General features: G+C 42.0%; 1 protein-coding gene across 8 annotated transcripts in view; it reads left to right on the top strand.

Moving 5' to 3' along the window:
- LOC137321019 (transducin-like enhancer protein 4) overlaps positions 1-23,774 on the top strand; it is a 130,322-nt gene that overhangs the window by 49,587 nt on the left and 56,961 nt on the right. For 4 of the 8 annotated variants that reach the window (XM_067983128.1, XM_067983129.1, XM_067983125.1 and 1 more), the window contains one exon: positions 18,290-18,325. The exons of the other annotated variants lie outside the window; for them this stretch is intronic. In XM_067983128.1, the coding sequence (XP_067839229.1) occupies positions 18,290-18,325 (36 nt within the window). The remainder of the gene's footprint in view (positions 1-18,289; positions 18,326-23,774) is intronic. 8 annotated transcript variants of the gene reach the window in all.

The raw sequence follows: 23,774 nt of genomic DNA on the forward strand, positions 1-23,774 counted from the left end.
TAGCTCCAGGGTATTTTAAAGCAATCTTGCAGTTTCAAAAATCTACATTAATTCAGCCCTTTCACACTATTGTGTTCAATGGGCCTTTCTAGACAGGTTCTCTTTTCTCCACCATGTCCCAGTAAGGCTATCAGCCTTTGATATATTAAAAAAAAGTCAATAATGATTCAACTTGTATTTAATTAAAAAGGAACATTGATGATGAGTTTTGATCTTTCAGTGATGTTCTAAAGCTCAGAAATATTATCTTAGTTTACACAATATGGCATTTGATTACATATTCAGTTTTGAGCACTTGCTTAACATTTCACCCTTTGGGATTTTAAATAAGTAAGGGATTTTGGACTGAAATTCTTCTGGGATTCTCCTACTGTAGCTTTAGTGGGAGACCAGCAGAACCACTTGGGAAATGGCATAAATGGTTTACACCATTTCACGACGGGCTCAACTGGTTGCCTGACAAAGTTATGTTGCAAGATCGGGACAACCCCTGTGGTGTCTGAGTCTTTATTTTTATTTGGTGTTTTGGATACTGTCATTTCTTTTGAAATTCGATTAGGGTTTTTGTCCAACAGCTACTTTCTTAAGTTTGCAAAGGGGTATCAGTGATTCCAAAAAATAAATTATTGATAAAAGTATGACATACATAATAAATAGACTATATTTTTTTAATCCACTGAATCATAACATTGCTTAAGCTGCAATACACTATGAATAAGGTAGACTATTTTTATTCCTCATTTTCACCCCTCTCCCAAATCCCGTGGGTTAATATGGCTTTAACTACAACACAACTGTAATGTGAAGCCCTGCATCTTTTAATCTACACATGTATGACACTGTCAGTGATACAGTCAGTCATACCAAAGAGCTGGTAATTCACACTATGCTAAAATTAAAAGTGAGATAATTTTATCTCAACAGTATCTCCTTCACATGTAACTGTGCAGCTGGTTCTAGCAATTATGTTTTTAAAAAAAATATTTTAATTAACTTGCTATGTAGTGCTTTTTTATTTTTCTCTTTGTGTTGTCTGTGAAGTCATTTTTTCTATTTTGTTCAGCGTATCAAAAACACTTTGAAATGCTAATTATTCCATTTGCTTTGATTAAAATTCAAATTGCTGAGTGAAGATGTAGATAAGGGTCACTGAATAATCAATCTGAAGTGCAGATAGTGCTTCATAATTTTTTCCCCTTTATAAAATAGGAAATTGGAACCCTCTGATCGGGGCTGATAGTGGCATTAGACGTGGCTTGATTGTTAGTTGTTTTTTAATGGGCTACTTTAAACGCTGTTTGGAGCTTGGATGACCACATGGAAGATATTGGCAATTAATTAGATGAAATAAAATAGAAGAGTGACCTTCATTTCCTGCTAATGGCCTTTCACAAAGTGGGATGAATCTAAGTCAATCATGAAGAATTGTGAATTACATTTGTTCTGTGTCTTTCACGCTTCAGTTCTTGGGGGAGATGAATATACTGTCCAGTTACGTTTTATGATCCCTCAGAAATTGGGCAATTCACGTGTTAAACACTACTTTATATGTCAACATTGCTGACTTGTGTAGGCAAATTCAATCTCTAATGGTTTCAGGCAAATTATAAGGCTTTATAATTCAGCAGTTTGTAATATTATAGAAACCTTTATTTTAAATAGAGAAAACTATAACCAAAGCAAAAGTCTACCTGCTGGTAATCTTAGAAGTAGAGTACTTGTTCCTAGCCAGAAGGTCATGATTATAGAATCTTGGTGCTGCCTGTTACTTATACCTGCTGCCTCAGTCAGGTAAGTTTCTTTTTAGTTGTAAACAATTTTACAACACCAAGTTATAGTCCAGCAATTTTATTTTAAATTCACAAGCTTTCGGAGACTTCCTCCTTCCTCAGGTAAACATTTACCTGAGGAAGGAGGAAGTCTCCGAAAGCTTGTGAATTTAAAATAAAATTGCTGGACTATAACTTGGTGTTGTAAAATTGTTTACAATTGTCAACCCCAGTCCATCACCGGCATCGCCACATCTTTTTAGTTGATTCTTGGCTAGGCTAGATAGACTGCTGAACAGTAAGTGGGTTGCACTGCTTCTGGGAGGGGATCACTGGCTTTGTCCTATTTATCACTTGCATTGTGATTTTTGTTTGTCAGTCATGGGAGCAACACAGATATTTAGGGGGAAATTGCGGGGGCGGGGGGGGAGGGCTCCGAAAATTGCGGAAATCCTGTTTGAGTTCAGAAGCCGGCTCCAACCACCGACTTCCGAGCTTCCCAGGGACCCACCTGTGTGCGTGCGGGCAACCCACAAAACAGAAGTCCCGCCAGCAGTTAAAGCCGGCGGGATGACAGTTAAAGAGCCAAATGTACCTCATTGAGGTACTTAAGGCACTTTACCTGTGACCGATTAAGTGATTGTAATGATTTTTAACTTACCTGGGCGGCTTGCCCTTCGGCCCACCGCTTCTGATTCATGCCTGGTGGATCAGGATCAGGGAAAAAGAAACAAAATAAATTAAATAAAAAACCATTGAAGGAAGTTGAAACACAAAATGAACCTATCTTTGTACCCTGCTCCGATGTCTGATTTTCCCCCCTTTGCCTTCCCAATTGTCCCCCGATGTCGTTCCCCCTCCCCCACCCCCGATCTTCCATTCCAGCGCCCCCCCCCCCCCCCCCCCCCCCCCCCGTGTTGCAACTCCTGATGGCAGCCAGCCCAGAGAGGAGCGTTAATCATCAGCAATCACCATGCAATTGCATCGGAAACTAAGTTTTGTTCATGCTGGTTTGCCACGCGCATCTTCACCACCCGCCCCCCTCCCGCCCCCGTGGAAATGGAAGAAGTAGTGTGAAACTGAAATAAAATGAAGGAGTCACCATGTGTAAGGGATAGTGGATAAATAATGCAGATTTTCAGTAATGTTCTGAAACAGAGGGCTCATAGGTAACCTTGTCAGATCCCTGCAGGACTCCACTAGTCACATCCTGCCAATTTGAGTACCTACCCATTATCCCTACATATAGGATAGCTTGTGTAGCCAGGAGAGAGACAGCCATAGCCTGTGGAAAGGATCGAATATCACACTATGTAGATGCAATGGCTACTCACAGACTGTATTTCCAATTAACAAATAATGGGTCAATGAATGAAGTAAGATGTAAACTAATCAAGGAGATGGGACAGGTTGTAGAATAGGATGAACTAATCATCAGGGTGCAGGAAAAGGGAACAAATATGTAATCAAGGAGATGGGACAGATTATAGGATAGTATAAACCAGGAGGAAAAACCTCAGATAGCAGCGAGAACCTAGGAGCAACACTCGACAGCAGGGACCTGGGGACAGATACCCTACGTGGAGGTTTGGACAGAGATTGATCACCTTGGACCAAATCGGGTAATATCAATATAAGTTGTGAGTCTTATATTTTGGAATTGTACTTTAAACTACGAACAGTGTTTGTTAAGCATTTATTAAAGATAAATCTTTGTATGCGAAATTTGTTGTCTGTGTGTTTGTTCAGCCCAAACTTACATTTGAACCCTAAAAGGAAAGGTTGCTAACCTATTTGTTCGATCTTTCGAACATCTAACGAAATCAGAGCAACACCCCCCCCACCATTGCAAAATCGACCCCTTAGAGGAACCCGTGGTCCTGATTGTTGTTTTCCTAGTTGGAGGAGTATGAATTTTGCAACGAGCTATAGGAAATACAGTCTGTGAGTAGCCATTGCATCTACATAGTGTGATATTCGATCCTTTCCACAGGCTATGGCTGTCTCTCTCCTGGCTCCACAAGCTATCATATATGTAGGGATAACGGGTAGGTTCTCAAATTGGCAGGATGTGACTAGTGGAGTCCCGCAGGGATCTGTCTTGGGGCCTCAATTATTCACAATATTTATTAACGACTTCGATGAAGGCATAGAAAGTCTCATATCTAAGTTTGCTGATGACACAAAGATTGGTGGCATTGTAAGCAGTGAAGATGAAAACATAAAATTACAAAGCGATATTGATAGATTAGGTGAATGGGCAAAACTGTGGCAAATGGAATTCAATGTAGACAAATGTGAGGTCCACTTTGGATCAAAAAAGGATAGAACAGGGTACTTTCTAAATGGTAAAAAGTTAAAAACAGTGGATGTCCAATGGGACTTAGGGGTTCAGGTACATAGATCATTGAAATGTCATGAACAGGTGCAGAAAATAATCAAGAAGGCTAATGGAATGCTGGCCTTTTTATCTAGAGGACTAGAGTACAAGGGGGCAGAAGTTATGCTGCAGCTATACAAAACCCTGGTTAGACCACACCTGGGGTACTGTGAGCAGTTCTGGGCGGCGCACCTTCGGAGGGACATATTGGCCTTGGAGGGAGTGCAGCGTAGGTTTACTAGAATGATACCCGGACTTCAAGGGTTAAGTTATGAGGAGAGATTACACAAATTGGGGTTGTATTCTCTAGAGTTTCGAAGGTTAAGGGGTGATCCGATCGAAGTTTATAAGATATTAAGGGGAACGGATAGGGTGGATAGAGAGAAACTATTTCTGCTGGTTGGGGATTCTAGGAGTAGGGGGCACAGTCTAAAAATTAGAGCCAGACCTTTCAGGAGTGAGATTAGAACAAATTTCTACACACAAAGGGTGGTAGAAGTTTGGAACTCTCTTCTGCAAACGGCAATTGATACTAGCTCAATTGCTAAATTTAAATCTGAGATAGATAGCTTTTTGGCAACCAAAGGTATTAAGGGATATGGGCCAAAGGCAGGTATATGGAGTTAGATCACAGATCAGCCATGTTCTTATCAAATGGCGGAGTGGGCTCGAGGGGCTGAATGGCCTACTTCTGTTCCTATGTTCAGTAATTAATTACAAATATCTTTTTAAAAACTGTAAGAACACTGTAATATGTAAGTGGAAAAAATGCTGCAGCTATTAGAATGCACGATCAAGAATAAACAGTAAGTTATATAAGTTGAATTCTGGGGAAAGATGCAGTCAGGCACTAAGGAGATCCCATGTGCATGAGGCCCTCATTATATGGCAGTATGAGGACAGGAAAGAGAGAAAGTTGAGACAAGCCAAAAAGCTGACCCAAGATGCAGGGGCTTGAGATGCACATCTGCTACCAAATCATGAACAAACAGAGCAGGACCAAATCAACACTAGTCCAATGGCTAAAATTCTCAAAAGTCTACAAGAGGATAGGGAAGAAAAGAGAAAGGGACCGGGCAAGAGAGGAGAAAGGCAGTTAAAACAGAAACTAAAATTAGGGGTATCAATGTCCTGGGCAAGGGCAGAAGGCCATCTCAAGGGGCAAAATATTGAACCCACCAGATCCTGAAATCTGACCAGTCCCACCCTAGAAAGTTCAGGTGTCTCGAGAGCACTGCATTGAAGGACCTCTGCGTGATTTCAGCTCACATTACAGGAAAGGGGGGTCATATTTGAAAATTTGACTTGAGATAGCCGGAGAGAATATAATCTGTTTTCCCTTTGGTCCATCTCTTCCAAAGCTCCTTGGCTCAGGCAACCTCACCTGATGCCAAAGGATTGTGATACAGCGATTATGATGCAGTCAGAAGCAGATCAATTGGATGGCTTATATTTAAGTCTCAGGGGAGTTCTATCAGGAGCTTAAGAACACAATGGAAAGGTTTGGCTTCTATTGTGATTAGGGAATAAGTCGATAGAATGCATGAGTGTGTGCTTGTCTCAACAGCACTTCCAGCACTCATCAGCAATCTCAGGATGTTAGCCATGGATGTGTGCCCCAGGCAATTACAGTTTGAAATTTTGGGTGCCACTAAATAAGTAGCTTCTTGCTCTTCATCTGAAGTTTCAGTATGAAGGTTGGTCTCTTCCACAGTTGTGAAATTGACATAAACTAGCTAGGCCAATAGAAACAAATGAAGTTTAGCTGTCCAACAATAGAACAACTAAGTGGAGAGCCTCACCCTGCTTTATTGAGGATTGTGAAAGCTAAAATCTAATGCATGAATATTCGGCTCTCTATAAACTGTGACAACCGAGGATCCAAGGTTTAAAAAAAAGCATTGGGAACAAGAGACTGACCTTCCTAAGAGCATGATGAGCCCAACAGTCCACGTTTTCTCAGATCTCCTGTAGGATGAATAGAAAATTGACTCAGAAGAGACCGATTAGATCAGGAATGACTTTGACCTCTGCCCCATGTTCAAAAACCCATATTAATTATGCCATCTGATTTGGTATCATTGATATTGTATCCTGATATGAGGCTATACTGCCATGTGCAGACCATGAAATGGGTATGTACATGTGATCCTGCTATCTGCCTTTTGAACATTTCAAACAGTGGAGCAACGGCCATTGATAAGGACCAAGGGGTGAGAGTGTGAAAATATATGGGATAGATATGTTCTCCGATCCCATGATGTCTAACATCACTCAGAAAAGACAACTCAACCTAACGAGAATCTTCTCCGCATAGTGTGAAAGTACAATGCTTGGAGTAAATTCACACCATGTATGATACTAAGAAGTTGGACATTATCCTAAAGTCTCCTCCCACAAATAAAGTCCCAACTGATAGAGATGTACTAGTTTAGGGATTAAGTTCTTCAGAGAAGTCTCCATGATCTAGGCACAGTGTTATTGGTGGCCTTCCCAAATTCAGGGAAAGCTTGTGTAGCTCATACAACTGGACTGATGGCATTGAAGTCTCATCTAACATTATGCAAAAGAAAACTAAACTTGTGCTGATAAGTAAGTATAAAAAGGGTATTAAAGTATTGTACGGGTTTATATCATAAATGAGGCTGGAGAAGCAGTGCATGCTAGCCTGTTGAATAAACCTTGTTGATTGGATGACATAGCGATAGCGCACAGTGTTTTACTTTTGGGAACTGGAGTTGAATATAATCTCCTTTCTTTGCTGTCTGAAAGGTTTGTACATAAAATATAGTTAGGTAGATTTGACCCAATTTCTAGAGGGCAAAGCAGCACAGAACTGCCCATAGATTGACCTACAATTAAACGTGGAACGATTGGTTTGGAAAAATTCACAGTGGCACGTTAAGAGGTGCAGTTCTGTGATTGGGAGCTGAGGCACATTGTTGGGGCTGAGTAGAGAGAGCGTTCTAGCTTGCGTCATACCTAACTTGGGGAATATTCGATGTTGACACCAGTACCAAGAGAGAGATGGACAATCTTTTCCTAGGCCTGTGCCAATTATTTTCTGAACTGGCTTCTAGATCGTGTTAATTGATTAATTCGATGTGCCAATGTACACCAGTAAGTACACTTTATGTCCTGCATCATCTAGCTTTTTTTAAATTTCATACTTCAAAATAACATTTTTTAGGAGAAGGTAGGCTCTTTTTAAAACAAAAAGTATTGCAGTGAAATTACGCATCATCTCTGAGATTCATTGTAATGGTTTGTTCACACTGATTACTTGTAAGTAATCAGTGTAAACAAATACATATCTTCTGATTTGCAAAGATCTTGCTTTCAAAATAATAGATTCTGTAGACAGATAAATGGACGTGCATTTATGTAGCACCTTTCATGACCTCAGGATGTCCCAAAACGCTTTACAGCCAACGAAGTACGTTTTAAAAAAAATCTAGTCACTGTTGTAAAGTAGGAAACGTGGCAGGCAATTTGTGCACAGCAAGCTCCCACAAACTGCAATGAAACTGACCAGATAATCTGGGTTTTATTTAGGTGTTAGTAGTCATTATTAAGAGTTTCCAGTCAATTGTATAGTATCTTCAACTAAAAGTGACTTAAGTATCCATTTTAACCATATGCATAACTGGATATTTTAATTTGACTATGATCTGTTTGCAGAATGAAGTTTTTAAAAAGCTAAACATCTGTTTTGGATATGTTGGTAGTATCATAAAATTACATTTAAATGATTACTATTTTAGGGAATTATTCTCCACAGAAAATAATTGTGGTTTTTATATGCAACAGCAATGAGTCTGCTTGCTTTGTGATTGGGAATGTCAAACACATTTGACAGCTTGAACTGTGCTAGTGAAAGCTAAGGAAGGAAACTGATTAAAATGTTGACGCTTCGATGGTGCTGATGGAGCAGTTCAATTGGACCATGTCTCTCCTACGGCTTAAGTAAGGTACAAAATTAAACTAGAATGGCTTTGAACCTCCCTCTCTATTGATTAGAGGCAACATGCAGTGAAGTGATTTAATTCTGTAAATATTGTTGTGAGTAATGAACTGTTTTCTGCTGCAGAATTCACAAGATTTTTGCTTCCAGGATGTTATAAAATGAATTCACTGAGATGAAACATGCATTTCAAGATGCATTCATTTCACATTAGGTTCTGGTGGTTCAGTTGAGGCAAAGCTTTAATTTTATGAGTGCCCATGTACTGTGGTTAATGTAGGAGGTCATTTTAAATGGAGTGTGTTGAAGTATTTTCATATTAAGACTGTATATATTAGTCACTACTATCCAGAGTGTATTCATTTGACTTAAAAAAATTATTTACTAATCTCCTATGTGGTCCACTTTATAGCCTTGTTTATTTTTATATATTAAATTTTTTTTTTAAAGGTGAGATTCAGTGTACACATGAGCCAGGAAAAGTTTCTAATGAAAGGAAAATTCCAAGATAAGGCCTTACCTAAGTTTCCATATGTAAAACGTAATATTCCAAGAGGGGTATATCACAGCTGAGCCCAATCCTGACTTCATTTGAAGCCTACTGACAAGGATTTATAAATCAGGAATGGAATCCTGGTTGGATTTACCCTCCCCCAGTCAAAGGACTTTGAGGTCAATTGTAGTGCCCCATCCCTGCCCAAAGATCAGCTGGGCCCTTCCTGGTCTGTATAACTTAATACCACATAACATGATGCTGTCAGCAGGTCAAGAGTTCAGGGAGGCTAGGGTTTCTAATCAGTTAAGAGAAATAAATTCCAGCTAAAATGACCTAGCCTTCTAATGCATAATTTCTATATCATTCAGCAAAAATCATCTACCTTAATGTTGGGATCCAGGATTTCGATGTCTAGGACTGAAATAATATTCACTTTTGTGACCTGTGATCACTTTGTGATCCATATTTTTCATGAGCCTTCAATATATGAACTCTGTTGCTCAAGGTGGTTGCCTTGACCTGGTGGTCTCTAGAGACATGTATTAGGCAGGTTTGTGTTAGAGGTTCTATCAATGTTTATTTCTCATGATGCTGCTGGATGCTTCCATCATAGTGTGAGGTGTTTAAATCAGAAGAACTTGGATATAGTCACTAGTATGATAAATGATTTGAACTTAGAACTGTGGCTAGTGCTCCAATTCTTTTCAGGATCAGATCTGGGATATATGTCTGGACAAGCACTACATCTGTAGTACATTATAATCAAAAACAGAGTGAAGTCAAATTCTCCGTATTTGGACATATTCCATACCTGGGTTTGCTCACCAATGGCAGCTAACCTATTTTGTATATTATCTAATACTTCAACTTAATTCAGTGCTTTTTGTAACACAGAAAAATAACAAAACACACACGCGCTGTCCCTTTCAGCAGGCTTTTCATCACTTTTCTATGATGTGGGGATGCCGGTGATGGACTGGGGTTGACAATTGTAAACAATTTTACAACACCAAGTTATAGTCCAGCAATTTTATTTTAAATTCACAAGCTTTCGGAGGCTTCCTCCTTCCTCAGGTGAACGAAAAAAAATTCGTTCGCCTGAGGAAGGAGGAAGCCTCCGAAAGCTTGTGAATTTAAAATAAAATTGCTGGACTATAACTTGGTGTTGTAAAATTGTTTACAATCACTTTTCTAGTTCAACATTGCTCTGACCCTGACTGGCTCTGAAACTAAGATCATAGAATCATAGAAGTTTACAACATGGAAACAGGCCCTTCGGCCCAACATATCCATGTCACCCAGTTTATACCACTAAGCTAGTCCCAATTGCCTGCACTTGGCCCATATCCCTCTATACCCATCTTACCCATGTAACTGTCCAAATGCTTTTTAAAAGACAAAATTGTACCCGCCTCTACTACTGCCTCTGGCAGCTCGTTCCAGACACTCACCACCCTTTGAGTGAAAAAATTGCCCCTCTGGATCCTTTTGTATCTCTCCCCTCTCACCTTAAATCTATGTCCCCTCGTTATAGACTCCCCTACCTTTGGGAAAAGATTTTGACTATCTACCTTATCTATGCCCCTCATTATTTTATAGACTTCTATAAGATCACCCCTTAACCTCCTACTCTCCAGGGAAAAAAGTCCCAGTCTATCCAACCTCCCCCTATAAGTCAAACCACCAAGTCCCGGTAGCATCCTAGTAAATCTTTTCTGCACTCTTTCTAGTTTAATAATATCCTTTCTATAATAGGGTGACCAGAACTGTACACAGTATTCCAAGTGTGGCCTTACTAATGTCTTGCACAACTTCAACAAGACATCCCAACTCCTGTATTCACTGTTCTGACCAATGAAACCAAGCATGCCGAATGCCTTCTTCACCATCCTATCCACCTGTGACTCCACTTTCAAGGAGCTATGAACCTGTACTCCTAGATCTCTTTGTTCTATAACTCTCCCCAACGCCCTACCATTAGCGGAGTAGGTCCTGGCCTGATTCGATCGACCAAAATGCATCACCTCACATTTATCTAAATTAAACTCCATCTGCCATTCATCGGCCCACTGGCCCAATTTATCAAGATCCCGTTGCAATCCGAGATAACCTTCTTCACTGTCCACAATGCCACCAATCTTGGTGTCATCTGCAAACTTACTAACCATGCCTCCTAAATTCTCATCCAAATCATTAATATAAATAACAAATAACAGCGGACCCAGCACCGATCCCTGAGGCACACCGCTGGTCACAGGCCTCCAGTTTGAAAAACAACCCTCTACAACCACCCTCTGTCTTCTGTCGTCAAGCCAATTTTGTATCCAATTGGCTACCTCACCTTGGATCCCGTGAGATTTAACCTTATGTAACAACCTACCATGCTGTACCTTGTCAAAGGCTTTGCTAAAGTCCATGTAGACCACGTCTACTGCACAGCCCTCATCTATCTTCTTGGTTACTCCTTCAAAAAACTCAATCAAGTTCGTGAGACATGATTTTCCTCTCACAAAACCATGCTGACTGTTCCTAATCAGTCCCTGCCTCTCCAAATGCCTGTAGATCCTGTCTCTCAGAATACCCTCTAACAACTTACCCACTACAGATGTCAGGCTCACCGGTCTGTAGTTCCCAGGCTTTTCCCTGCCGCCCTTCGTAAACAAAGGCACAACATTTGCTACCCTCCAATCTTCAGGCACCTCACCTGTAGCTGTCGATGATTGAAATATCTCTGCAGGGGACCCGCAATTTCCTCCCTAACCTCCCATAACGTCCTGGGATACATTTCATCAGGTCCCGGAGATTTATCTACCTTGATGCGCGTTAAGACTTCCAGCACCTCCCTCTCTGTAATATGTACACTCCTCAAGACATCACTATTTATTTCCCCAAGTTCCCTAACATCCATGCCTTTCTCAACCGTAAATACCGATGTGAAATATTCATTTAGGATCTCACCCATCTCTTGTGGTTCCGCACATAGATGACCTTGTTGATCCTTAAGAGGCCCTACTCTCTCCCTAGTTACTCTTTTGCCCTTTATGTATTTGTAGAAGTTCTTTGGATTCTCCTTTGCCTTATCTGCCAAAGCAATCTCATGTCCCCTTTTTGCCCTCCTGATTTCTCTCTTAACTCTACTCCGGCAATCTCTATACTCTTCAAGGGATCCACTGGATCCCAACTGCCTATGCATGTCATATGCCTCCTTCTTCTTTTTGACTAGGGCCTCAATCCCCCTGAGTCATCCAAGGTTCTCTACTTCTACCAGCCTTGCCCTTCACTTTATAAGGAATGTGCTTACCCTGAACCCTGGTTAACACACTTTTGAAAGCCTCCCACTTACCAGACGTCCCTTTGCCTGCCAACAGACTCTCCCAATCAACTTCTGAAAGTTCCTGTCTAATACCATCAAAATTGGCCTTTCCCCAATTTAGAATTTTAACTTTTGAGCCAGACCTATCATTCTCCATAGCTTTCTTAAAACTAATGGAATTATGATCACTGGTCCCAAAGTGATCCCTCACTAACACTTCTGTCACCTGCCCTTCCTTATTTCCCAAGAGGAGGTCAAGTTTTGCCCCCTCTCTAGTCGGGTGAGAACCTATCTCACTAGATCCGCCTGCCTTCCCAGGCCTTACTGAACTGTAGCTCATGTGCTTCTGTCTTTTGTTTCCTAGCCGGACAAGAAGCCAGCAGCATGATCTCTGACCCTTTCCCAAGTTCTCTGTATGGAGATTGGTCAGTGGGACTGACAATAAAACTAGCTCTCTTTTTCCACCCACCCCCCCCCCGCCCCGCCAATCCCGCAAGATGGAGGTCCCCAGAACATACCTCCTGCTCAAATGAATAGAATTTTCCTGATGATGAGTCTGCATGGCCCACAGGAAGAGCTAAATGACTTTCATTGTCTCCAGTTGGAGTGATATGCAAGAAATATTATTCTACAAGCTTGTTCATCTAGGTTTTAATGCACATCCCCCAGCATTTTGTTTTAGAGAATTTAACCCTCTGCGAGGTAAATTTAACTTGATAGTAACATTATATTTTTTAATATAAATTATCCCAAGACCCTTTCATGGCAAAATGGTCAGAAATCCTGAAATGTGACAGTGAGTTATTCAAAAATTGATTTTGAGGCTGCTTTTCAGAATGAGACTGTGGTCAGATTTTGTTGCAGGACTTGCAACTTCTAAGCTGTAGCCCAGTGAATGGGGATCCTACTGTGATTTTTATTTTCAATTTGTCTTTTGGTGTTGCTTCGAAAATCTGTGGTACTGATGAATTGTTGCCTTGCCAGTTTTCCAATATAAACTGTATTTACCTTGCAGTTTCCCCCCATACTAATCAGATCTGAAAAGTATAGCTGCAAATTGATTATTCTATCATCTCTATCAGCAGGATCTTGTTCTAAGCTCCCCAATGACCAGACTCTTTGACTATTTGATTAGTTGTGTGTATTGATTAGGTGACTGCAGGAGAAGGCTATTATAATCTGTAAATGCACAGTGACCTGTACATAATACATTTTGATCTACAGATTAAGGGATGGCTACAGGCTTTCCCTAAATTGCCCATTAAAATTGAGTTAAATGGAGTCCAAATTAGTGGATTGGTGAGTACAAGATAGGTGGCTCTTATTTTATCTAATTGAGGATCCCCAATTATAGGCCTCTGAAAAGGGGAAAGGAAAAGCACCTTAATACATCTCAGAATGCTTCTCGTACAATGAATAAGCTTAAAGCACAGACATTGTTGCTGTGTAGGTGAATACAACGAACATTTTACATGCAGTATGGTCCCACAAACAGCAGTGAAATGAATGACCAGTTAAATTATCTTTTTGGTGGTGTGGAAAGAACCCCAAGATTACCAATGACCTTCCAGGTTTAATGTCTCATTTGAAAGATTGTACATCTGACAATACAGCATTTTCTTAGTACAGTGTCATCCTAGACTATATGCTCCTGGAGTGTTGCTTAAACCCATGACTTTACAATTCTGAGGTGAAAGCCTTATCAGCTGAGCCAAGATGATGCGCAAGCTAATATATGCAAAATATGCATTTTATTGGTGATGACATCGTATTGGTAAATTTGAAATTGGTTGTCAAATTGGATCACTGTTGGATTCTATTAATAGCTAGCTGCAGTGTGTTTGATTTTCAAATAGAGTTAATTCTTTGCTCTTTATATCTATGAACTATAGCTGTCAGGCATTCCAGTTGAGGAAGTATCACTGAGTGCTTATTCCTGCTCCGGAGGTGTTTATCTCATGTCCTTTAATATAGCACCCCCATGTGGGATTTTTTTGGCTATCATCAGACATGAACCTACAAGTGAGAAAATTGATTGACACAATGTCCGTTTTTGGCCTGCAGGCGTCAGTTATTTTAAGTACAATGAGATTTGTTTTTGACTTAAATCAAAATCAACTGAAGAAAGATGTTCAGTGTAACCAGTATTCATTACTGGTGCCTTTCAACGTATTGTCATTTTGCATCCTGTAAATATTTTCCGAACTTTCAAAGAGGTGCCAGTAGGTTAGAGCTGATCTAATGCACAATATCTAAAGTTATGACTTCCATTTGAGGTCAAGAACAAAATTGATCCTCAGGTCTCTCATAACCATTCTTAAAATGAAAAGACTTTTAAAAAAAATTCGTTCATGGGATGTGGACGTCGCCGGCGAGGCCAGCATTTATTGCCCATCCCTAATTGCCCTTGAGAAGGTGGTGGTGATCCGCCTTCTTGCACCGCTGCAGTCCGTGTGGTGAAGGTTCTCCCACAGTGCTGTTAGGTAGGGAGTTCCAGGATTTTGACCCAGCGACGATGAAGGAACGGCGATATATTTCCAAGTCGGGATGGCGTGTGGCTTGGAGGGGAACGTGCAGGTGGTGTTGTTCCCATGTGCCTGCTGCCCTTGTCCTTCTAGGTGGCAGAGGTCGCGGGTTTGGGAGGTGCTGTCGAAGAAGCCTTGGTGAGTTGCTGCAATGCATCCTGTGGATGGTACACACTGCAGCCACGGTGTGCCGGTGGTGAAGGGAGTGAATGTTTAGGGTAGTGGATGGGGTACCAATAAAGCGGGCTGCTTTGACCTGGATGGTGTCGAGCTTCTTGAGTGTTGTTCGAGCTGCACTCATCCAGGCAAGTGGAGAGTATTCCATAACACTCCTGACTTGTGCCTTGTAGATGGTGGAAAGGCTTTGGGGAGTCAGGAAAGAGATGATAGGGATTTATGTCTGTCAGAGGCTCTAATGCAAGGTTCACATCTACATTAGGATGCATTTGCATTTCCCAGATGTGAGGGGGGAAACAATAACAAAAGAACCAGCACTCTACCAAGGATTCTCATCAATCACATGGATTGGTGTGCAGGCAGGGACCAGTCTGGTCTGACTTGTATCTGGACATCAACATAAATAGATGTGAATGCCCATAATCTGTCTGATGCTCATGTTCCAATATGAGAACCTTCAATTGTAGGAAGGTATGGAAATAGAAACCTCTGCCACTAGCTACTAAATTTGATCATCAAACAGCTCAGAACTACTCTGAAGTAGTAGGTAAGAGAGCTATGTACAATTGTACAAAGTGACAGCAGAAAGAAAGAAGTGAGAGCTGTGTGATACCTTTTGGTTGCAATATTCCTGACATTACACATGTACTCGATGCAAGAATAGGGTGCTAATTATCGGAATCAAGCCAGCTATTGGGAAACTGCAGAGTAGCCAACAAAAGCAATCTTAATCATGAAAGCAATATTAGACAGGCAGCTTCACGAGCTTGAAACATTACTGGTTCAGCAGTATGCAGCAGCAGTTATGACCTGAGTTTCCCTTTTGTCAGCAACTTTTTTTTAACTTCGAATTTTACAAAGAATGTCAACACAAGCATGTAAAAAGTTAAGTAATTCACCTACAAATCATTAAACTTACCACTGAAATTATCCATTGCTGTTGGAAGTTAGTCCAATAAAATTTTCCCTCAGATGCCTGGTTTCTCGGGGGCTGGGGCTTTAGTTTTGCTTCATTCCCTCTGGCCAGATGGTCGTAACCAGAGGACACAGATTTAAGATAATTGGCAAAACAAGTAGAAGGGAGATGAGGAGACTTTTTTTAATGCAGGGAGTTATGATCTGGAATACACTGCCTGAAAGGATGGTGGAAGCAGATTCAAGAGTAACTTTCAAAAGGGAATTAGATAAATACCTGAAAAGGAAAAAAAATGCATGGCTCTGGGGAAAGAGCAGGGGAGTATGACTAATTGAATAGCTCTTTCAAAGAGCCGGCACAGGCATGATGGGTCGAATGGTCTCCAGCTGTGCTGTATGATTCAATTGTTGAAATCTGCTAACTTAGTACACACAGGAAATTATACCCAAGACCCTCTAGTCTGCATGCTTCAGTTGTATGCTGCCTTTACCAATTGAGCCTCAGTGAAGCCTTGTCAAGAAATCTTTCTTGAAGATCTGCAGAAGTGGGGATGATCCTACATCAGTGTGTACATAACAGCACAGAGACATTGGGCGTGATTTTAACATTGAAGAACGGGTGGGTTGGGGGTGGGGGTGGGCATTCAAAATCGCAACCATTTCAGAACTGCCTCCAACCCATTTCCGGTTTTCACCAGGCCGGGCGACCAACCTGCTTTCAGGAGGTGGGTTGGTGACTAAAACATTTCAAGGAGGCCATGGGCCTCCATTTTTGCAGAATTTGCAATTTCAACCCCTGGGGGCCAGGATTCCCGGGCCTTCTCCTTCATGCCACGTGAAAGAAGGGCAGAAGGCCCGAAAATGCAGGTAAATGCCTTTCTGGCACAGCTTATGGGCCCAGAGGAGCAAGAGAGCTTCCCCCAGGCCCAACAAGCCGACCTGCATTGACCCCCACCCCCCCCCCACCCAAAACGATAGCAAACTCCCCATCCCCCCCCCCAAAAAAAACGATTGCGGACCCCCATGATGACGCCCGACCCTGACCCCCGCCCTCCCCATGACTGACTGACTCCCCACCCATGCCCCCTCCTATCTATACAATCAAAAACTTGCCTGAACACATCCTCTCGCTGGCTGCTCACCCGTCCGACTGAGGCCAGCCTGTCAATCAGGCCGGTCAGTCGGACGGCAAACTGACAAAAAAAAAAGACCTCCTTATATCAAAATCGTACGGACATCCAGGAAACCTGTACTTCCGGGTTTCCCCTCCCGCCCCCTTCCCAGCTCGGGTTCAAAATCATGCCCATTGTTTTTCCTCCCTACCCCCCCCCACCAATAGAAATATCTGTTTGGTGGGAAGGACGGAAAGAGGAATTAATCATACGACAAGATCTGAACTACCCTGGCAAAAACATTGCCTGGTATGAAACCAAGCCGTAAAGGCCAAAAGTCTTAAGCTTGATTCTTGACATTCTAAATTAGTTGATATTGTGGGGGCTCCGTGGTTGGCCACCGTTTGGGCAAACGTGGGGAAAATAAGCTAGGGCTGATGCTCCGGATGTGCTATTAAGTGACCTCTGCTAGAAAGCGTGCATGTATGATGCCTAATGAGGGCAAGATTGGCTTTATCAGTGATCCCTTCCATGGTCGAATAGCTTGCCTACGCTCACTGTATCGGCTTGCACATGAAGGAGTACCAGTTTGCAAGGTTGCCAGCACCTATTGAACTGTACCCCAGCAAAAGTTAATATTCACAGGAGAGGAGAGATGATGGTGGGTGGGGAGGGAGACACCAGCAGAGGATAGACACTTACGGTTCCGGCCTGGAAATGCCAGAAATCATTCAGGATCTGGAAGTCACATGCCTCCTATCTAATATATCATATCTGGCTGAACCAGACTGTTCACAACCTCTGTGACCTATTTCTTGCTGAGTTTCTGACACCATATCCTCTCCATCACCAAGATTGCCTACTCTCACCTCTGTAATATCTCCTGTCTCCACATCAGCCTCAGCCCATCTGCTGCTGAAATCCTCATCCATGCTATTGTTATCTCCAGACTCGACTATTCCAATGCTGTCCTTGCCAGTCTCCCCTCTTCCACCCTCCATAAACTTAAGCTCATCCAAAACTCTGCTGCCCGTATCCTGACTCGCACCAAATCCCATTTACCCATCAGCCCTGTGCTCACTGACCTCCATTGGCTCCCGGTCTAGTAATGCCTCAATTTTAAAATTCTTTTCCTTGTTTTCAAATCCCTCCATAGCCTCGCTACTCCCTATCTCTGTAACCTCCTCTAGCCCTACAGCCCTCCGAGAACTCTGCGTACCTCCAACTCTGGCCTCTTGTGCATCCTCCTACTTCTTTCACATCACCATTAATGGCTGTGGCATTTCCGCCCTAAACCTCTCCATCTATCCACCTCTGTCCTCCTGTAAGACACTCCTTAATACCTACCTCTTTGACCAAGCTTTTCGTCACAGGTCCTAAAATTGCCGCCTTTAGCTCGGTATCAATTTTTATCTGATCACATCCCAAGGCACTTCACAGAAGCATTTTACTATGTTAAAGGTGCTATATAAATACAAGTTGTTGTTGTGACTCACCAGTGAGGCATCTAGTCTGGAGCTGTGCAGGAAATGTTGAAATAAGCCAAAATATTTTCTTAAGTAGTTTACAAGAATGTTCAAGACAAGTTTGAAGAAAACATAATCATGCTTGGCATTAACTTTTTAATCTCTACCATAGCACACAGAGAAGAGAAGGTTTCAATGCTGGCTATTGGTGAGTCTAAGAAGTGTTGAAATGAAGATCTACTAACTGACCACAATCTCTTCAAATTAGCATACTATGGTGCATCATTATACTCACAGCATAGAAAATAGTAATAAGCAACACTGCCAACAATTTCTTCTCTTTCTCTTTTTTTCCCTGTTTCTTTTTCTCTTTGATTCACGCTCGCCCTCTCTTTAGTTCTCGCCCTCTCTTTAGTTCTCGCCCTCTCTTTAGTTCTCGCCCTCTCTTTAGTTCTCGCCCTCTCGCTCTGTGTTTCACACTCTCTTTCTCAACTCCAAGAAAGTGAAGATCCTCTTTATGCTTCCAGGGTTAGTGGTTGAGGCAGAAACTATAGCTGGGAATTTCCTCTGAGCAACTGCTGCTTCATTGCTATAACTTTGTTGGAAATGCATCAGAAATAGGCACTTTGGGGAAAGTTACAGCAGCAGAGTGGGAGCAGTCCCCAGGAAATTCTCAGCCTATGTCAACAATCAAGATTAGATTGGATAGGTGGATGAAGGAATAGGAGATTAACCAGGGTTGAGATGAGAAGATTTTTTTTTAAGCAGCAAGTTGTTACGAGCTGAAATGCACTGCCTGAAAGGGTGCTAGAAACAGCTTCTAAGTAATTTTCAAAAGGGAATTGGATATATACTTGAAAATGAAAAATTTGCAGGTCTATGGGGAAAGAACAGGGGAGTGATACTAATTGAATAGCTCTTTCAAAGAGTCGGCACAGGCACGATGGGCTGAATGACTTGCTTCTGCACTGTATGATTCTTTAATATTGGACTGGGGTGGGTAAATGTGACCAGGACTATTTGCTCAGGTGGAGGGTGTATGCCCACAAGGATGAGTTGGCCTCTTCCATGTTGTAATTTCTAAGTATTTATCTCTCTCCTTTTTCTTGCTTCATCTCTTCCTCTCTCTCTTTCTTTCTCTCTTGGGATTTCTTTCTCGCCCCAATATGGATCTGACACCTTGGGGGGAATTTTAACTCCCAAGGATGGGTGGGTTGGAGGCAAGTGGGAAGGTAAAAATGTAAAACCTGTCTCCAACCCGTCCACTTCTGGTTTTAACAGAGGCGGGTTGGGGGGGCAGGCGACCAATCCGCTCTCAGGAGACGGGTTGGTCACTGAAATCTTTAAAGGAGATTGCATGCCTCCATTTAAATAGAATTTTTTATTTTTAACTTCTGGGCGCCTGGATTCCTGGGGCTTGTGATTCAAGTCGGGTAAAAGGAGGTGAGAGAGGCCGGATCCATGAGGTAAATGGCTTTATTATATTGCTTGTGGGCCCGGAGGAGCAGAAGTGTTTCCTCCAGGCCCAACAAGCTTTACTGCTGCAATCGGAACCCCCACCAGCCGTGCCGGCCCATCTCCCCTCCCCACCGTGTCTGCGCACCCCCCCTCCACCCCATGGCCTCCACCCTCCATCTATCCACTGCCCCGGCCCAACCCCTACCCCCCATAGCACAAGGGCTAAAAAAAAAAGCAGCCACGGCTGCGTCAGCAGCACAGATGGTGGCTGCAGCTTCATTTTTTTTTGATTTGTTCATTGGATGTGGGCATCGCAGGCAAGGCCAGCATTTATTGCCCATCCCTAATTGCCCTTGAGAAGGTGGTGGTGAGCCACCTTCTTGAACCGCTGCAGTCCATGTGGTGAAGGTTCTCCCACAGTGCTGTTAGGTAGGGAGTTCCAGGATTTTGACCCAGTGACGATGAAGGAACGGCGATATATTTCCAGTTTGGGATGGCGTGTGACTTGGAGGGGAACGTGTAGGTGGTGTTGTTCCCATGTGCCTGCTGCCCTTGTCCTTCTCAGTGGTAGAGGTCGCGGGTTTGGGAGGTTCTGTTTGAAGAAGCCTTTGCTACAATGCATCCTGTAGATGGTACACATTGCAGCCACGGTGCACCGGTGGTGAAGGGAGTGAATGTTTAGGGTAGTGGATGGGGTGTCAATCAAGTGGGCTGCTTTGTCCTGGAGCTTCTTGAGTGTTGTTCGAGCTGCACTCATCCAGGCAAGTGGAGAGTATTTCATCACACTCCTGACTTGTGCCTTGTAGATGGTGGAAAGGCTTTGGGGAGTCAGGAGGTGAGTCACTAGCCGCAGAATAACCAGCCTCTGACCTGGAGGACAAAAAGCAGCCATGGGCCTATGGCCAAAGTGGGAGGACATAAAACACCATACACACAAATAGTGGCTTCCCAGAGGATGGACAGTTATTTGATCCTGTAGGAGAGAGCCACAAAGTAATGGAAAGGAAGCACTTGCTGAAAAATGTAATGAGAGAGGGTAGGCCTATGGGGCAAAAATGCTGGAACCATTTCCAACAGGATTCGGGCAGTTTTATGTTTATGCTTACATTTTTTTTTAGCAATTTCAGTGCGTGTGCATTTTCCCAAGCACATGGACTAATTTTTTTTAATATAGGTAGATATATTAATTTTCCTTTGTTGCTGCAGTGTCTTCCCTTCTGCCTTGCAAATGTGGCTTTATATTAGAGTGCTATTCTCTCTGGGAGTTCAGGAATGATAGTGAGATGCATCACTATCTCTGAAAATCATCTATTCTTAGTATAGGGAATACACCAGTTTTGGAGCATGGCAATATGGAGACAGACCTGCCTCTCCCTAGTGTGCATGTACATACCCTCTAGCTCTCTGTGCGTTTCTCTTTCTGCCTGTGCTTGCACTTTTGTGTGCATGTTCTTTCCTTGACTCTCTACACCTCCCAATGTGGAGACACATCGCAAAGTCACGAGACACGTACGGTAGCGCTGTGATCGTGTTACTGGACTATTAATCCAGAGGCTTGGCCTAATAATTCAGAGTTCAAATCCCACTACGGCAGTTTGAAAATTTGAATTCAGTTTTTTTTAAAATCTGGAAATAAAAAGATGGTATCAGTAAAAGTGACCATGAAACTGTTAGATTGTCGTAAAAACCCAACTGTTTAATTAAAGTCCTTTAGGAAAGGAATCCTGCCATCTTCACCCAGTCTGGCTTATATGTGACCCCAGTCCCACACCAACAAGGTTGACTCTTAATTGCCCTCTGAAGTGGCCTTGCAAGCCACTCAGCTATATCAAACTGTACCACCACCTTCTCAGGGCAACTAGGGATGGACAATAAATGCTAGCCTTGCCAGTGATACCCATATCTCAAGAGGTGTGATGCAACATTGAGTTTAACCAGGGGTGAGGTGTAATGGGTCACAAGATCACCTTTAGAATTGGGAGTGGGCATTTCAGATGGTAGAACCACATTGAGCAAGTCAGAGTGGGGGAATCGAAGCTGCACTGATTTCAGCTGACCAAGAAAGCAATTAAACTCTCAAAATACTTCTAATGATTGCATAGTGGTTTGGTTTCATTATAGTTGATATGTCAAGTTTGTATTCTGCAGCTACTTAGGTAGTGTTCTCTGAGTGGTGTCAATGAAACAATTAACAGAAATCCTCCAAGTCTTGCAATTAATATGAATAGGACACACGTTGTTTGATATTTTGCCTTTGATTTCTGAGAATATCAAGAACTTTTAAATGAAACTGCATTGTGCAGCATTTGGCAGTGGTGTTTTATCCCAGTAATTCTTTTCCATTTCTGAAAGCCTAAATTACCCTATGGCTATGCATTTGCAGCCAAGAGAACTTCTCGTTTCCTCCTGTCCTTCGAAAAAAAATCTATTTATGCAAAAGCAAATTGTAGGATAATGTCACAAACGTGTGTGATTATTGTTGAGATTAATAATTGACAACAAGTCCCAGTTTGCTGCCTTGGTAGTCTTCAAATTTTTAAAAAAGCTGATTAGAGAAGCTGCTAGAGAGCTGTACCACCTTGTGAAAAAAGTTTACAGATTATAAAGGATGATTTGTTATAAACAAAGAACGCAAATCTGTTAGCTTCCTGTATTGATTTCCCCATCCCGCAATACCTCAAATTTAAAATTCTCATCCTTCTGTTTAAACTCCTCCATGGGCTTTCTGCGTCCTGTCTCCTTTAAGACCCTCCCTAAAACCCACATCTTTCACCAAGCTTTTGTTCAACCCTACTAATATCTCCTTTCTTTGGCCCATGATTCAGCCTTTCAGCCCATCATTCCTGTGCCGGAAGTGCAATGCAAGTTGTTGTTGTACTTCCACCCATTTCCCCTGGGATATTTATAATATTTTATATTTTATAATATAAAATCACTTATGGCTATTGCATAGTTAACTCATTATGGACTGTACTTAATATGAAGGTTAGAGAGTGTTTCTTCAGTTGTTTTAAGGGGTTGGTCAGAGGAACAGGTAATTAAGGGAAATCCTTTTAATACTGTCCCACTTGACTGTCCAATAAATCTCTTGGAAGACCTCTCAAAAGTAACTGCATGAATTTTTAGTCATTGTAAATGTGCTCTTGTGTATACATTTTTTATGTATGTGATAACTTTGGGAATCCAGTCACTGCTGTATCAGTTGAACACCGGATGTCTCTCTCCCTTTTTGATTTTATAATATGTGCACAAATTCTAGCAATAATTTCTGTAAATTTTTATATGGCAAAATTTAAAAATACAATTGGATCATGTATGTAAATATAAATTTAATTTCTTAATGGACAGCAGAGGGATATTATTTTCTGTTTTGTTGTAGAAATGGTATTGCCGTTCTCAAAGGATTAAGATAGTAATTGACAGGTAGACTATCTAATAATTAGAGTAATAAATCTGAGCGCATAAATACTGTATGCCAGCTGATCCTGATTAAAGCAGTCTAAGTATCTTTTTTGATTTATTTCTGCATCCAGCTTTGTTCTGACTCTACTGCTCCCTAAAGGTTAACACTATTTGTAAAGTTGCTATGTATTCCAGGGCAATAAATACATAAATGAAAACTATTCCAGAAGTTTATGTTGATTTGAATAGATAGGCAGTGTTTTCTCTATCTATTCAATGGCACGATTTCTGTTTCATTCATGTGAATAAATAGCCCATTTGCCTCCGTTTCCATTGCATTTATGTCACCATGTTGAAATTTCAGAAGGAATAAATGACTAGGGAGAAATTCAGCTCACGGCTGTCCCATTTTGACCGAAAAATGCGACCAAGATTTCAAAATTGGGAGGGGGGTAATGTTGCCATATTCAAGTGGGCCTATAAATGGGCGAGCAGCCCACCCGCCAGAAACAGGTGTAAAGCTGCTTTACTACGCAAATCTGGGCCCTATCCTGATTGTAGGACTCCGCTGCAAAATTCATGTACAGATGGGCGGAGATAGTGCTGCGCAAGCCCCACTTAGTTGTACCTGGTCTTTTGGTCTTAATGGGACCGCTGGAGGACGCATAAAAAAGCGGCCACAAAACCTTTTCAAAACTATATTTTTGTGGAGTCAGAAGGAGCAGGAGTACTCCTCCTAGCTCCACAAAAATATTGTGGGCCGCTGACTACATGGTCTCGAACCCCCCACTCCTCTG

This window comes from Heptranchias perlo, chromosome 4 (assembly GCF_035084215.1).
Source record: "Heptranchias perlo isolate sHepPer1 chromosome 4, sHepPer1.hap1, whole genome shotgun sequence".
Taxonomy (NCBI): Eukaryota; Metazoa; Chordata; class Chondrichthyes; order Hexanchiformes; family Hexanchidae; genus Heptranchias; species Heptranchias perlo.